This window comes from Ptychodera flava, chromosome 12 (genome assembly GCF_041260155.1).
Source record: "Ptychodera flava strain L36383 chromosome 12, AS_Pfla_20210202, whole genome shotgun sequence".
Lineage (NCBI taxonomy): Eukaryota > Metazoa > Hemichordata > Enteropneusta > Ptychoderidae > Ptychodera > Ptychodera flava.
Window position 1 is genome coordinate 40,501,816 of NC_091939.1, and position 17,783 is coordinate 40,519,598.

Genomic DNA, 17,783 nt, shown 5'->3' on the forward strand with positions numbered 1-17,783 from the left:
TCTCATAATTATATTGTACATCGACACAACAAATATCAAATCTGCAAGTACTGCGGTTCTGATATTTGAGTGGACGGACATCCTCACAAACGGACATAATTACATACATACATACATACATACATACATACATACATACATACATACATATATACATGCATGCATGCATGCATGCATGCATGCATGCATGCATGCATACATACATACATACATACATACATACATACATACATACATACATACATACATACATACATACATACATATATAAAGACGACGGACGCCAGACGGGTACCCATCCCAATAACTTCTATAGACTTTAGTCTACAGTAGCTAACGAATATTACCCATAAATTATAGATTGAAAGTTAGTGTTTCAACAAAGCCCGCTACGCGTGACTCAGTTGTTGAACTTGACTAGCGTGGTGAGTAATACAGACGAATCACTGAATTTCTTCAGGAAACCATTTGATATAAGACTGTCACGACTTGGGCCGATCAGCCGCACAGCTTTGGTCTTAGCCTTTTGGCGTTTCCATCGTCTATATGGTTACAATATACTCAAAATTAGTATGACATGTGACATTGCTTGACTTCATCTGACTCGCATCACGCTCATTTCGTGACTCGAGTTGGTTTGCCCTTCGCTAGGTTTACGCGGGTCGTCTTGACAACAAGACAGGGTCTTGCAGCACGGGCATAAGCCAAGGAAGAAGCGTTTATAGGCAGCGCGAAAGTCTCTTCCAAAGCCGTAGAGGATTGGGTTCAATGCACTATTACCGTGAGAGATGAATATGCTGAAATACAGCAATTGCAATGGAACCTGGCAGCTTTCAGGACAGAACAAAAACAATGTATCGATAATGTAGATGGGAAACCAACACACCATGAAGAAAATTATGATAACGGCTAGAGATTTGGCCGCCTTCAGTTCTTTCTTAGTTCCTCTTCCTCGGTCGTTCTTATTTGGCATGTGGACTTCAAGGGCGGCAATGCTTCTTATCTGTGGAGAACACACAAAACCAATATTGTTAGATGACTTGCTTACAAACGTGTATGAAAATCGCCACCAACATTAGCACTCTGTGGACACACTCTGACTCGATAGACCATGTTCTCTTTCAAAATAAATAAGAATGGTCAGTTCTATTTCTAGTTGTTATCAATTTCAAGTCAAATAAGCTCCCATTGTTCTCTGTTCCCTCCTAACGAATTGCAGAAAAGAGGCTACCTGAGCGAGAGAGCGCATAGTTTGTCAATGAAAGGACAGACTGATAGAAAGATAGACGGGTGTATATAGTTGTTCGGTATTTGGTCATTTTTATTCGAGTCATGCATAACGAAACATTGCAGGAGAGTATGGATAAGGAAAATAGTTAAAAACAGGTGTTTCATTTTTCACAGAAGGAACTTTTCCATCGCGTTTATGGGCCTATAGCGTGCAGATATCATCCCCATTTCTGTAAATTGGGGTCAACATTTCTTTGTTACATTAAAAATGTTATTTTCAGATCACTGAAGTTAAAGAATATTAAAATTTGTTTGTTTGTTACACATCGCACCAAAAGTAAATTGTTTTGCTACGGCTGTGATGAGGTCTCTTACGTGGGGAAATCTTACTAGTAAGTATATATTATCTTTTGCGGGTTCAGTCGGCCTGTAAAACTGGTATGTTGCTTTAAGCTTTGGAGAATGTATTGCAATATTGCATCACTTGATTCAATTTAAAATCAAGATGGATAAGTGACTCTTAGTCATCATAACAAACTATACATAAACTTCACGGTACACTTGGTGGCGCCATTTCGTTAAGGAAGTCATTCTAATGAAATCCACGAAGTTTTGTGTCTGAAGTTAATCGGATAGGTTACGTATTAATGTATAACCCAACACTGTATAACATCATCAAGTGTGTTCACTAATAGTTGTTTGCTTGAATACAGGGTCACAGAATTGTCGAAAATTTCAAAGTGGTTACACCTAGTTCATGTATGTCTATGACTTTACTTGACAACACGTCCATGTATTTCCGTGTATATTTAGTCTAGCAAATTGACATCGATGTAAAAATGTGAGAGAGTTGAACCGTGACTTGCGTCGGAGCAGATTTTCGATAAGAATGCATGAAATATTTCAAAGGCCATATTTTGATTGAATGACTGTCCAGGACGACAGTTACATGTAACGCATAGGTAAATTCTTCGAAATGGTTTGACAAAAACTGGGACTGTAATGGTTTTTGAGTAGAACACAGAAGTCGCAAAGGTTGACATCAAATATTAATCAAATTTTCATCCACAATAATTACATTATAAGCTGACATTCAAATCGTGCATGAATTATTGAAACTATGCTTCCATGAATTTCAATGCTTTGCTCTGAATAGCGTTCATAATTGCAATGATTATTAAAAGTCGCAAGCAAGACTTTCTCTATTTTATGTAAAGTATTGATCGTCCATGTAATAACGTTAGGTTACAAGCAAACATGAACCTTCTGAAGCGTAATGTAAACCAGTCGTGTATGGAATCGACCCAAGATGAACAGAAATCCACTTGGTCGATAACCATACCGTACGAGACCCACAGTTACTGAAAGCTTAAAACCATTGTTCTTAAATTTGCTCAACACTTGTCGGCAATCGATATATTTGTGTATTATTAGTGGCTACTTGACATAGTGAATGTAAAGTATATTTCTCTTTCTGCCAGTGAAAGATCGGTCATTCGTTTTCTAGCACTTTGTATGGTAAGAATTGTACTCCAACAAACACCCCTTCTGCATATGTGTCTGTCGTATTCATTTCAAGCAAAGTGTTCCGAACAGTACTGAACCATTCAATAATGAGTGATTCTCGAGAGACATAGAAAGTGTGCTTACAATAATGGTGACCTGTCAGATCTGCAAGAGGCCCCACAATTCAGTAAACAGAAGTGACATTAAGCTATTAAGATATTGCACTTATTGCACTACTCAACAAGCGACCTAACGGCCGTTATAGACTCGCTGTGTTATGTAGCGAATAACTATTTGTGTCACATGTGTTGATGAAGAAGATGGAAATCTTTGATAGCTCCCATTTCCTAATGGGTTGACATAAAATGGCAAAAAGAGCTGCAAAAATACACAATTGAAGATTTCAGCATAATTTGAACATATCACGTTAAGATCATCCCTAAGAACATGTCAACCAAAGCTATCAGACGAGCAGTTTTTTGAAAAACAAATTGTTTGACCAAAAATGGCAAAATTTGACTAAAATTACAAATTACAGATTTCATCATAATTTGAATGTATCACATTTTGATCATCCCTCCGGACCAGTATACAAAATATCAAAGCTGTTAGACAAGCGCTTTTGGTTAAATAAATGCTTGACCAAAAATAACAAAAATTGCCTTAAAAATACAAATTTGCATATTTCTGTACAATTTGAACAAATCTGAAAAAGGTCATCCCCAGGGATCTATATACCAAACATCAAAGCTGTCTGACTTGCTGTTTTAAAATAGAAGATTTTTAAAGATTTTGTGACCAAATGACAAAAATTGCCTAAAAATACAAATATGCAAATAACACCACAATTTGAACACATAAAATTTCAAAGCAATCAAACATGCGATTTTAGAGACGATTTTTTTACCAAAAACAGCAAAAATGCTCCCAAAATACAATATGCAAATTTCACCACGATTTGAACAAACCTAACTGAGGTCACTGCAAGGGAACTGCATATCAAATTTCAAAGTAATCCGACATCGGTTTCAAAGAAGAAGGCAATTGTTTACGGACGACGGACGGACGACGAACGAGGATGGACAATCAGCCTATTTGATAAGCTCCGTGTCGCAGACAGCGGAGCTAAAAATACAACAACTTATTGGCCGTTGAATGTAAGTTAATCACCTTAGATTCAAGACAATCTGATCTAATAAAGTATTTATAACGTCTATTACCAAGTTTAATTCTTGGCATGGCACAGACAATCAACTTATCGATATTTTACAAATTCAATTGACAGCTATAAAAACTGCTGTTAATTATGAAAACCCTATTTTGTCTATAAGTAGGTCACGCTGACCTTTGCATACAATATATTACGTTTACTTCACATGTTGGATCGAATTGTTTTAGACGTGATCGTTCACCGTCACGTAAATGTCAAAATTAAAATCGGTTTTATTACAAACCCATTCTTCCAGTTTAATCAATGCACCGGGAATCTGTGTGCCTTACATAATCTAATCAAGAAGTCTAGAAGTCGCGTTGATACAAATCGACACTAAAGTAGAAGGCAGAAATACGGAAAGATGGACAATGAGACTACCAAATTGTTCAGCGAACTGCTGGATAGAAAGATACAACCTTCTTAATATTAACTTCCGCCCGATATTCCTACAACTTGACGTGTCAATTCAAGGGCCCAGGACCGTATTACGTTTTAACCAATAAATTTCAAGAAAAACTCTGAAAGGCCATTTAGTTTTCATAGGTGTGCGTTTTAGCAGGTTAGACACTAGACTGTACATACTATAGAACGGTTTCCAAAGGCTTGGAGTAATGAGAGGGAAATGAAAGGACCTGAATACTACATTAACAAGTCAATTAGAGTATACCTGAAAAATATAAGTACATTTATCGTGATTGAGCATGAAGGGGAATCGAATACACAGTAAACCATGTTTACATACAACTTATTGAAATCGTTATCGTGTTGCAAATATAAATATTTTAGTCCCCGTCGGACGAAGTCCGGAACGTGGGCTTCTGGATCGCGTCCCGTCTGCCCATGCGCGTCCGTGTGGAGTCGTTTCTCTGACATGACTGGACCGATTTGTCTCAAACTTAATATAGGGACAACACACGATGACATAGATATGCTAATCGAATTATTTCGTCATCCGATCAAATACGGCCGCCAGGTTGCCAGTTTGTACGAAGAGCTATAATGTACATAAGTTTTGACTGATTTCATTGAAAGTTGACACAAACACAGTACACTATGACTTCAGCTTATACATGCATATAAATTTGTCACTAATTGGCGAATTGTGGCCATTAACTAAGTTTTGTCAATCTTCAACGGGTAATCTGACATAGATGGACAGATTTTAATTAAACTTGGCAGAAGGACAAAAGTACCATGACAGTTAGATGTACGTCGTCAACATTCTCTGCGATAAAATCGAACAAGTACAGTGTCTGGTGGCAATTTTGTTTGAATTTTTGTCGGTCACGGGCCAGTGCTATGACATGACTAGACAGATAGTTGTTGTTGTTTATTAAGCTTGTACCATTTGGGAATGTCTAGACTGTAATGCTTTCTGTAACTGAAACTGACTCACAAGTTGTTGGTGTTAAGTATCACTTTAGATCCTTATTACAAGATGGCATTATCGCGATGTTCCAGGTCACAATGCTACTTCTACTCTTGTGCCAAGATACATGCACATCAGTTTGTTTTGCTCTCTGATCTAATACGGCCGTAATTGTTGAATGTTTGTCTGTCGAGAACCTTTATTCAGAAATTCAAGGGGCAATTTCAATAAAACTTGGCACAAGAGCGTACTAATATGAAGTAAAGATGCACGTAAATAATGCAATACGATGGAGTATGGCCGCAGAGTGACCATCTTGTTTTTATTTTTGCCAGGCTGGAGCCATAACTCGGACATGCCACAACGAATCTCATAGCCATGACTATGTATATATATACCTAATAAGTGCATTATTTTGACTTCAGTTACATCAAAGAAAATCACCTTAGCTAAATTATTGGTAAGGATAAGAACAATTTCCGATTTCGATAAATAACATAAAAAAACAAATGAAATCAATATGGAATAAAATATTGTGGGTAGGAGAGACTTCTCAATATCAAAAATTTGCCATTTTTATTACATCTTCATATCTTGTATATAGAAATGAATGAAAAAGAAATCAATGGAAAATTTTGTTTTCCATGACTTATACTTCAAACACATTGCGAAGTGATAAATGATTGTCTGTAGATTGCAAACTTGAAAAAAAAAATCAGCATTGAAATAGCAATATGTTAAATATCAATTAATGGTGGCCTTGATGCAGATTCAATAGCCTTCCGTGAAAAGCGGTGTTTGTGAAGGCAGCTGAAGGACCCATTATGGCGTTTATATGTCTCCTGACAGTGAGCTAAAATCATCTCTGCTGGCATTTTACCATTTATAAGAACGAGAGAGTCTTTTTACTCGTCTAAATGGAACGACTGTACATAGTATATCTTTATATCATATTCCATGTGTTTGAATTACGTATCATTCTTCTAAGTTAAAAGCCAATGAAAACTTCTAGAGACGCCTGCAGATGTTGTTTCAATACTCTGATAATATTTCTTTAGCAAGGCGTTAAAAACAGTCGCTATATTTCCTAGAAAAAGATAACAACCCTTGTTTCCTTTCTCAATGAAAGCGGTAACTATAATTCAGGGTCGGGTTTACGTACACTTTCCTACCAATTTTACAATATTTTCCGAGGAAACTACACAATGTACCCGTTTTTGAAGGAGACAGATGATCAAAATGCTTTCAGAAACAGGTGGTAGAATACCCTTTTATTTATTAATTCTCAAATAACTGTCCATATCGAGATCTTTTATCAGAAATGGCACCTCTGCCGGTAATGCCTACTCCTCATTCTATTTAAAATTATTAGATAATGTGACATGAAATATGTATTTCAAAAAAGTTCCTATCCCCCGGGAGAAATAATTGACAAAGATTTCATCCGAATGAACAAATACGATCATTCGTTGGCCGTACGGCGTTCGTTACTTATTCTGGCATATCCTTTAGAACAGCTATGATCTGCATGATTTATTTTATGAGACAGTATGACGAGCACAATTCATTAAAAGCGTTGGACGAACTGTCGATGTAACGATGTATGAGTCTGTACGCACAAATGTCGACATATTATGTAGTATACCAGCACGCAAAACAAAACAGAAACATGTACAGCTGACAGATATATAAAACAACAACCCAGTAAATTGACAAAGTAATAGACTGTATTACCCCTATTTGTAACAATCAACCCTATTTGTAACAAAATTTAATTTTCAAAAAAACTTTGCCGTATATGTTGAAATATTAATAAAATATGCATATTTGTATGTTTGAGGGCAATTTTCTTTTTTTTTTCCTTGTCAAAACTCATTTTTCCGAAACTGCTTTTGTTACAAATTGGGTTGATTGTTACAAATAGGGGTGACATGTGTCAACCCTATTTGTAACAATCAACCCTATTTGTAACAAAACCTAAATTTCAAAGAAACTTGGCCGTATTTGATGAAATCTTGATGAAATATACATATTAGTATGTTCGGGGGCAATTTTCTTTGTTTTCCTTGTTGAAACTCATTTTCCGAAAATGCTCGTGAGATTAAATTTCGTTGTGCAGGTTCCTAGGGATAAGAGCCCTACTCGTAAGATATAATCAAGTCGTGCAGATACATGCCAAAGGTTTGTTTTGGGGCAGTTTTCACCATTTTCGGTCAAAAATGTTAAAAATCTTGTTTTCTGACCGAAATCATACTAAACCTATATTGGGTTAACTTTTGTTACAAATTGGGTTGATTGTTACAAATAGGGTTGACGTGTCAATCAACCCAATTTGTAACAAAAGGTTTTGTTTCAAGTTGGTTAGATTTTGTTACAAATAGGGTTGATTGTTACAAATAGGGTTGACACGTTAACCCTATTTGTAACAATCAACCCAATTTGTAACAAAAGTTAACCCCATATAGGTTTAGTATGATTTCGGTCAGAAAACAAGATTTTTAACATTTTTGACCGAAATTGGTGAAACTTGCCCCAAAACAAACCTATCTGCACAACTCGATTATATCTTACGAGTAGGCCTCTTATACTAGGCAACCTGCACAACGAAATTTAATCTAACGAGCATTTTCGGAAAAAACGAGTTTCGACAAGGAAAAATCAAAAATTGCCCAAAACATACTAATATGCACATTTCATCAAGATTTCATCAAATACGGCCAAGTTTTGTAGAAAATTAGGTTTTGTTTCAAGTTGGTTAAATTTTGTTACAAATAGGGTTGATTGTTACAAATAGGGTTGACAAGTCAACCCTATTTGTAACAATCAACCCAATTTGTAACAAAAGTTAACCCAATATAGGTTTAGTATGATTTCGGTCAGAAAACAAGATTTTTAACTTTTCTGACCGAAATTGGTGAAAATTGCCCCAAAACAAACCTATCTGCACAACTCGATTATATCTTACGAGTAGGCCTCTTATACTAGGCAACCTGCACAACGAAAGTTAATCTAACGAGCATTTTCGGAAAAAATGAGTTTCGACAAGGAAAAAATAAAAATTGCCCAAAACATACTAATATGCACATTTCATCAAGATTTCATCAAATACGGCCAAGTTTTGTAGAAAATTAGGTTTTGTTTCAAGTTGGTTAAATTTTGTTACAAATAGGGTTGATTGTTACAAATAGGGGTAATACAATAGACAAGTGCCACCAAAAACGTCAAAAGACAGTATTTTTGTTCTCTAAAGAAACACAGTGGGGTTCAGGGTGGCCCGCTTTGCTGAAAATGGGATTAAAATTAGAGTGTTACGAATGCAGCCGACGAGTAGTACGAATTGGATATATCATCCGTTTATTCCGGGACAAGTGTTGACTTTAAATCAGCTATGCTTTGAATTTCGAAACCTCTCTTCCGTATGCCCGTCAAGAGAACACTTATGCTATTGCGTATGACCATATTACAGATGTCAATCCGGTACCACACTTAGATCTGACGTACATGCCAAGCTTTTGAGAGGTTTAATACAACAAAAGTACGCAAAACCCGGCAATTGTATTTTATTTACAATTATGTTCAACCCAATACGTGTATAAGGTCTGCTATATCGTTCCACTTAATCACATGGGCTGATTCGTGGTGCAGAGTTTTGACAACGCGACCATATTGTTTCACTTTACTACGACATATCATCAAAAATCAGGAACAAATTTAAAGATAACAGAAAAATCTGGTGATTTCGAGCACTTAGGCTGCTTCTGGTGATGCTACTTTTGACTCTTGTATTTAATTCGTATGCGTCGTCGGCTCTGCCAGTTGGCATTAGTGCATATTTTCCTGTTAAAAAAAAACCTGTGTACTTTTTGACACACAAACTGTGTGTGAAATGTTGCTACTTCTTGGTGCGTGTGATTTAAAAAAAAACGTTTGTTTTTCCGATTTCGACACGCCCTCGCTAGATTTAATGTGTCATACAAAACACATTTATTACAATATTACAAGCATATTTCTTTAAAATCGAATTGGACACAGTCATTTGGACAGTAAAATCTTTGCATGTCTCTCATTTAATTATCCAGCATGCTTTTTTTCTAATTTTAGTGCATCAACGGCTGATCTGCTTATTTCCAGACAATTTCGTGAAATTATTTGGACGGATAGTGTTAATAACTTCCTAGAAACCTACGTCATTCAATATTTTACTCTATGTGGGTACAAACGACCCTCAATTTGAAAACAAGTCATTGTTGATGACACAGTCCCCACTGTTTAATTGGTACTTTGAATACAGGTCCTCCGAGAGAGAATAGAGTCCTGTTCATTAATTGGGTCTGTGATTAAAAATACTGTAATAAGATGGGGCTCGATGGCCGAGAATGAGTTCCATAGTGGTGAAAATGTAAAACCAATCTGGGCTGCCACCCTAATTACAGAAGGTCACTAAATAAGTCCAGTAGTAGTAATTAATCGACAAGATGTTGCCAAACATTTTTTCATCCTATTATTACACTGACAGATTATCACCTGTACCACATTTCATAAAATTTGATGCAGTGCTTCTTGACATTTACCCTAAAAACTATGTATGCAAATTGGCAATTAATTTAAACGATACCGCTAAGTGTCACTGAATTGTATTACACACTGTGTGATCAACATCTGTACCACGTTTCATCAAATTTGATGCAGTATTTCTGGACATATCACGTTAATTATAAATTTTATTAAATATGCCTATTAAAATTTGTAAACATGACACTGATAAACGTCTGTATTCACAGTGAAAGCAATGTAAGCTCAACATTTGTACCAAGTTTCATGAAATTCGTTGAACTATTTCTTGACTACGAAAATTCACTAAATATGCAAGTATTTAATTGACATGATACCGCTATATATCTTTGCACGTCATTACATAACTAGAAGATCAACATGTGTACCACGTTTTATCAAATTTGATGCAGCATTTTAAGACATATCACACTGATTATGAAAGTTCATCAAAATATGCAAATTAGCAATTTTTATTGACATATTACTTCGTAATGTCTTCACACAGTACCACAGTACTGACAGATCAACATCTGTATCACGTTTCATAAATTTAATGCAGTATTTCTAAACAAAGCCCACTAATTAGGGAAGTTCATTGATTAAATTCATGAAAATATGCTAATTAGCAATTATTTGGTACAATACTGACATATTTCATTGTATGCTATTAGAACTCTGTGTGACCGATATCTGTACAAGCTCTAATGCAAATTAGCACTAATTACTATATGTGTGTGTACTATGTACTGTGTCTGTGTGTCGTCTGCTCCACGCATACTGTGTTGTTCGGTCGCGCACAGAATTGTAACATCTAAGTCGGTTACTGTGACCAACTCTTTTTGGGTTGGAAGCAGTGGCCGACTGGTTTTGTGTGAGGCCTGGCAGCTAGGCGATGTTGCCGTGAGTGTGTGGGGGTTCGAATCCCATTTGGGTTATAGTAAAATTTATATGCATACAAAATCAAATTAAATCGACGTGCATATGTATGCTAGCTATGGTGTATTATCCTTGTACCAAGTTTGAAAAGAATTGGCTCAGGCATGTCTGTGATATCTGTATAAACGGATCCTCGAGCCCCTGTGGATGAACCCTGGTGCCATTGTGGATGGACATGAAATACAGGAAACAAAATATGCGTCATGCGGCCACTTTAGATCTGATCACAAAGCAAATCGACGTGCATATGTATGACATAGGGAATAATCCAAGTACAAAGGTAGAAAGAAATCGCTCCCGGCATCGCTAAGAAATTTGCGTGAACGGACGCACCGGCATGAAATACAAGAAACAAAATGGCCGTCAAGCGGCCATATTGGATCGGATCAGAAAACAAATCGACGTGCATATGTATGACATAGGGAGTAACCTATGTACCAAGTTTGAATGAAATCGCTCCCGGCATCGCTGAGTTATGTGCGTGAACGGACAGACGGTCAGACACACGCACACATCGACGCACTGACATGACCAAACCCACAAGTCCCTAAGGACTAAAACGTACCGGTAAACGTGCTTTTAGCCATTGCAAAATGTTAATGTTTGCAATTGGTATTCTTGATATCACACTCACAACATGTGAAACTTAATTATTTTGATCGAATTTTGTGAAATCTAAATGAAGATTAATTGTTGCTTTCGCTATATTCTAAACAGTTCAGTCTGAATGCCAATTTATTGATGATCTCATTAATGTGCTCATTTTGTTCAGCCTTTGAAGTCACGGTAATGAGGTATACCATTCTGGGAATAAAAGGAATTTTAAATTACAATATTCTTTTGACTATAACATTTTCGTGTCCATATACCTATTGAGAAAAAACGCAGACAATAAGGCTGTATTTGTCATTGTTTCGAAATAGACATCAGAAATGAAACAAAATAGGTGGATAAAACAATTTTCCGACATTTGGAAATAGACTGAAATTTTAAATATCGGGGTCTACTTTTCCAGATTCTACAATAGATAAAGTAATGGACAGTGTGTTGGTAAAGTAAAAATGCCATCAACAGCGACTCGATTGTTGTCTGCGTTATTAATATAACTTTATGGATGTACGGATGCATGGATGCAGAGGAGTTCAACTGAAATAATTTAAATAGCGGTTTCAATCCTGCGTTGGTCGACCACCGCCGTTTTTCTGGTTTATTGTTTCGGCAATACAGATACTGAGAGTAAGAGGGACAACGTACGGCAAATAAAGGTAAATTCTTCTCAGGTACCTGACTTCCAATTTGAGTATCCGTAGTTGTCCATCAATATGATTTTTTCGGTTACATGCCAAAATAAATCGTGCCTCTGCTCTGATTTGTTGGTAGAATCTTGTAAAAACTGGTCATTCTTTCACAGCTATGACTACAATTGAATTGTGGACAATCGTACAGTACCCTAAAAAAGTTGGGCTGTTTTCACACTTACATTTAATTTCAAAATGTACAAACTGCAATTTACCTCCCATATTAGGTGAGAGTTTTGTCTAATACACAAATAGACCTATTATTCTTACATTGTAACTTCACATTCCAGTCAGTAACACAACGTACTTCAATAAATCGATATTCAACTTGCGAGAGATATTGACAAACAAACACAACTTTAATAGTAATGAAGTGGTATTTTATCCATTGGGACATCACTCCCTCATAGCTCATTGCACGATACCATGAATCGATGTATCATTTACTGCTGATATTGATATCAAACTGCACGACCAACGTACTGAGGAGCTCTTCGCGCATACGGAATGTCCCGGCGAAATGTTCATTCATAAACCTGGAGATGGGGATCGAGCTTTCATGTTTCAAGTGAACATCTCATGGCAATTCAACAGTTGTTACGAGTAGAACAACCAGTCCTTGGGAAGGCAGGGAAGGTGTGCTATTTTCAGTTGACCTTTAAATTATATTTTGTTTCCACCTAATTCTTCGTAAATAAGTCATTTCAGAGGAATGCTAATGAAGCTTAAACGATCGATTAAAGAATTCGCTATGACAAATGTATTGCCCTCAGGGCAATGTAAAGTAGGGTTATTTAGTAGTTGGCGAGTCGCTTTCGACAATCGCATGGAGCATCCGATTCGTCGGTTTGATCTCTCTCTCTCTCTCTCTCTCTCTCTCTCTCTCTCTCTCTCAAAGGAGATATTACAATATGGTAAACGTGAAGGGAATATCACAAAGAAGGGAATTTTTAATTCCTATGGGTGACGCAATTCAGGTCTGGCAGTATCTCACAAACTTTTGACCAGGATACATTCTGTATAATGTGACTGAAATGAATTTCTGATCACGAAAATTCCTTCGATATTGAAAATTAATGACAAATATATATGTCATTGTTGAAAACACTGCCAACTTGACCTTAAAAGCATAATCTATCAAACTGACCTTAGCTGATCATAGATACTAAAATACCAAAGCACTGTCGAGGTGGAAGTGTATCTTCGGCATTCGGGAAGATGGATCAGGCCATTGTGAAATACATACATATGTGCATGTTATAAACACTCCTGATGTAAATTTTATCAGAATTTGATATTTTGAGTTTTAATTACCGGACGTAACTGTACACAGATGACAGATATAGGCAATAATGAACCCGTTATTATCACATCTTACAGATGTACGTCATTTGGGATTCTGTCCTAGATTCAATGACAAACACGTTAAGGCTGTAATACGCTGTGCACTGCAGTGTCCAGCTATTATCTTTGCTAGTTTGCCTCATTTACAGACAGCGGTGGTTTTCAATATTAACATGCTGTCGCTGTCAGCGAGTATAAAGCCACGTATGTGCACTATATTCTGTCAAAATTTATATGATTCTTAGGAAAGTTTTAAAGTTTCAGTCGAGGGGTAAACAGATGAGGATTGCTTTCAATGGTTTAAAGGCAAGGATTCTTACTCGTACATAAACAACAATGGCGATGACAGCAGACGCTATAATTGAGCAAAATACAACGACATAAATACGGATGATATTCAGCCTCCATTTTACAGCATCAACCAATCAACAGACACGTTTTCGTCACATGACACGGCCTTCTGTCACTATAAACTGTTATCACTGTAAAACGGGTTCGCTGAAAATATTCACAGTGTTAAATTTAAACTATGCAACGAGCAAAATGTGCATAAATTACTCTGAACTGAACTGTGACCGGGATTTTGCATATAAATTCATACAGAGTAAATTTACACCCGGCAGACAACACCTGGCCGGTAGGACAATAATTTGTTGTGTGTTAGAGGTTACAGTGCCCTAGATTTCAGAACAATTCTGGCAGTGAGAACAATAGCACACAGTAAAAAAGTGAGCCACAAAGTTTTCATTAATTGACAATTTTTTACTAAAATACTGACTGACAAAGGTCGGTGTTGTCCTAAGCAAATTAATCTTCAATGAGCCTTAAAAGACTGATTTCATTTCTCCTTTTTCAGTTTTGAATATCGAAAAGTATCGACGTACAGCAACGTCCTTGCTAATGATCGTAGAATTCGAATGTGATACAAAGCTTGTACCAGCAACAGTACTCTGTCTATTCCAGGACAGAACACGACGTGCCGTGTTTTGTGTATGTAGAGTTCAGCAATTCTACTTCCCATTGTTGACACTGTTGTAAAGATATTGAATGATTTATCTCTTTACACAATATTGACAGTTTACTAAATTTACTGACACACAATGGGATGAATATCCCAATCCACATGTGGTTAATGCCATTCTTTCATAGGAGTAAGGCTTTCACAAGCTGTGACATCCTGCGTAAGCGACTTGTGCGGTGAAACACACGCTATAATTGAGTGTCTGTCTGCAAAGTATCTCACGGGCGTCCATTAAAAATGGTGACAATTTTGCTGTGTTAAGTCTGGTTTTTCATGTTTTACGACAGTATTACTCTTGTAAAGGGAAATATGTGTGAGAGAGACGGACAGAGACAGAGACGGATACAGACTCATAGACAGGACAGACTGATAGACAGACAGACAGATAGAGACAGATATGAACAGACAGACAGATGACGAATGCATAAAGATGCGTGCATTCTGAAAAGACTTAAATGAATATGTCATGGAAAGACAGGCAGGGGGAGAAAGATAGGTACATAGACATTTACATACATACATACATTCATACATTCATACATACATATATTCATATACATACGGATAAACAGACAGACAGACAGACAGATACACCTAAAATCACTCAATTTTTCAAGCGATCTGTCAAGGTCCTATCATAATAGACCTATGACAAAATGGGAGTTGCAAGCTATTTGAAAACCTGGCGGCGCTCCTTTTCACAGAGTTTGTATTAAATATATTTTTACAAGTTCAAATAAGTGTAAACAACTATGAGTTTTGATTACTAATTGCAGTGTACAATTATGACAGCTGCGGTTTCCGTTTGTTTTGATAGTTCATAGAACCCATTTTGCCTGTCTGCCAAGTAAACAAAAGATACTGAAATTTTCTAGGCTTATTAAAATTGATATTTGCAAAGCATTACGACTGTACCGTTGCAAGTGACATCATCCTCGGCGAACTCTCAGTAAACATTTACAAAATATTTCATATTAAGTGGAATCATTATGTGTAATTCCCGCTTTGAATAAATCATTGTACAATTTTTAGTGTAACCAAGTGTTCACTACAATGTGCGTGTTTTATTTCATGCCATCTGGTGTATTTATTAGGTGTAAATTTCCGAAATCTGATTTGCCAATATAATAAAAAATAATAGAATGACCGTATAAAATATTTAAAAATCTCGGAAGGAACCAATAGATACATAAAGGTTGACAGTCAATAATGTCTTTCTGTAAGTCGCATTGACACTTTTCTTACGATTTATGTGAATTTTACGCGTTCTACGGGAAAAAGTAGGGCACGGTGTGAGGTTATCAGTTTGAAGGGAATAGAAGAGCATTTGCAGTCAGACTATCGATTAAGACTTTTTTCAGAAAGTATAAAATTGCCAAAATGAGAAAGATATAACCTAGGGTGATTGATGTAACTGCTGGACCTTTGGAAATGCACCTCCATTACGTAATCACTGCCTTGTCATTCTGTACAGACGGACTGCGTGATAAAATCTTTATAGTTCATCCAAACCATTCACTGTGTCCAACGCTAGTACTGAACACATTCTTGCCAACAGTTAGTTACCTGACGGAAAGCTATTACCAGACTTGGAATGTATTTCTGATTTTATCGGTCCGTGACTTTCTATCTTTTTGACAATAATGCAATCTTTGGTTAGAGTCATACATACTGTTCTCTGTATCTGAAAAGCGAAACCTATTCCTGAAATTGTGGATCTATACATACATACCCGTCTTCTTAAAATCCCATCATAGACAACAAAAGTGTTCTTTCTTTTAATTTGGTCTTCTAAGCAGGGATTTCTTCAGGTTGTCAATCTACACTAATCTCGAAGAATACAAAATATATCGGATTTCTGTACTACTATAGCTTACCTGCTTCCGCGCGGTGTTGAATATAATACTATAGAGTATTAGCATGACGACAAGGGGAACTATAATCGCCACGATGAAATTGAAAAACATGTACTCCATTGCGATGACATCCATGAAGAAACATTGGGGTTCTTCCGGTCGTCCAAGGTTCCAGCCCATCATAGGCAGCGTACCAATAATCATTGCAATGAACCAGGAGGCGGCAATCATAGCAACGGCGCTTTTTGTCGTCATGTAAGAATGGTAGCGTAGCGGGTGAACGATGGCGATGTATCGGTCGACACTGACGCCGATCAGGCTGAAAGTAGAGCTTGCGCAAAGTCCCAACAAGAATGACAACATAAAGAGGCATGCCTCGAAGTTTGCAGGTAGACCGTAACTTGTTAGTATTGCGAAGGGAATGGCTAATGATCCTACTAAGAAGTCAGCCACCGCCAAAGACAGTATGAAGTAGTTTGTGATTGTCTGCAATCGTTTATTTTGATAGATGACCCATATTACCAAACCATTGCCAAAGACTGCCAATACGGCAATTACTATCTCAGTAATAAGGTAGAACAATTCGACGGCCATTTCTAGCGACGTTCTAATACGTTCTCATATGTGTTTACTAGTGGAGTCTGTTGTACCGATGTGTCTTGCAAATCAGCGAAAAGCGGGTTAGTTTTATCAAGCTGGCGCAGAACTGGTGTAATTCTAGTCACAGTATATCGTGTTTCAAATGCAGAAGTGCTTTACAGCGCTCGCCTAATGTTGGTATTACTTAACACCAATTTATAGACAATTTGAAATCGTTTACTGGTGTCGGTTTCTGTGACGTCAAAGGATCGGTTAAGTTCAATCAAACAGTCACGATGTACAAAAACTAAAGACAAGATCACTCTATGGAGTCTATTCAATCTGCGTTCAGTCACCTGGTGAAGTCTTCCCTTTTATGAATTTAAACTTCCAAATCGTTAAAATCTGTCGTTGGTACGATCTGAATAAGTCTCACCCCGCGGAAAATTTTGCGTTATTCTGTAGCAACGGCTATTATCACCTTTAGTTTGAACCAGTCTCAACGAAAATAAATGGAAATGGTTGCATTCCTGGGTTGAAAGGCATCCGCACCGTGTGGATTCGTAAGAAAACTGCAGTTGAATTGTCTTGAATAAAGTCTCTACCTTAACAAAATTACTTTCAGAAAAAGTCATTGCCAGATTGGGATGCAGTTGCTGAGTTGACGGACAGATGTGTCTCAGCTGTAGTGCCGCCAGTTTCCAAAACAGTTACTTTGTGTTCATTGGTTGTATCACTCGTTGTGGAAACTCTCTTCTGGTGATGAGCATAGCGCATAATGGAATGGTATGAGCGAAGCTGCATCGAAATCATCAGGATTGGAAGTGCATCAAGAAGCCCAGGGTCTCCTGGTATCGGCTCGTGAGCTGAGACCACT

The 17,783-nt window shown here is 37.0% G+C and overlaps 1 protein-coding gene across 1 annotated transcript; it reads right to left on the reverse strand.

Annotated features, from left to right (window-relative positions):
- Positions 1-201: 201 nt before the first annotated feature.
- On the reverse strand, positions 202-16,958 carry LOC139145892 (adenosine receptor A2a-like). Its single transcript, XM_070717337.1, has 2 exons — positions 16,349-16,958; positions 202-1,003 (listed from the first exon to the last, which is right to left on the reverse strand). Exons 1-2 carry the CDS (start codon positions 16,919-16,921, stop codon positions 596-598), a joined length of 981 nt encoding a protein of 326 aa, XP_070573438.1. The 5' UTR covers positions 16,922-16,958; the 3' UTR covers positions 202-595.
- Between the last annotated feature and the right edge of the window lie 825 nt (positions 16,959-17,783).

Coding starts and splice junctions, on each gene's coding strand:
- LOC139145892 (XM_070717337.1), bottom strand. CDS start 16,921: ATGGCCGTCGAATTGTTCTACCTTATTACTGAGATAGTAATTGCCGTA. Junction 1,004..16,348: donor TCAACACCGCGCGGAAGCAG/GTAAGCTATAGT, acceptor TGTTCTCCACAG/ATAAGAAGCATTGCCGCCCT.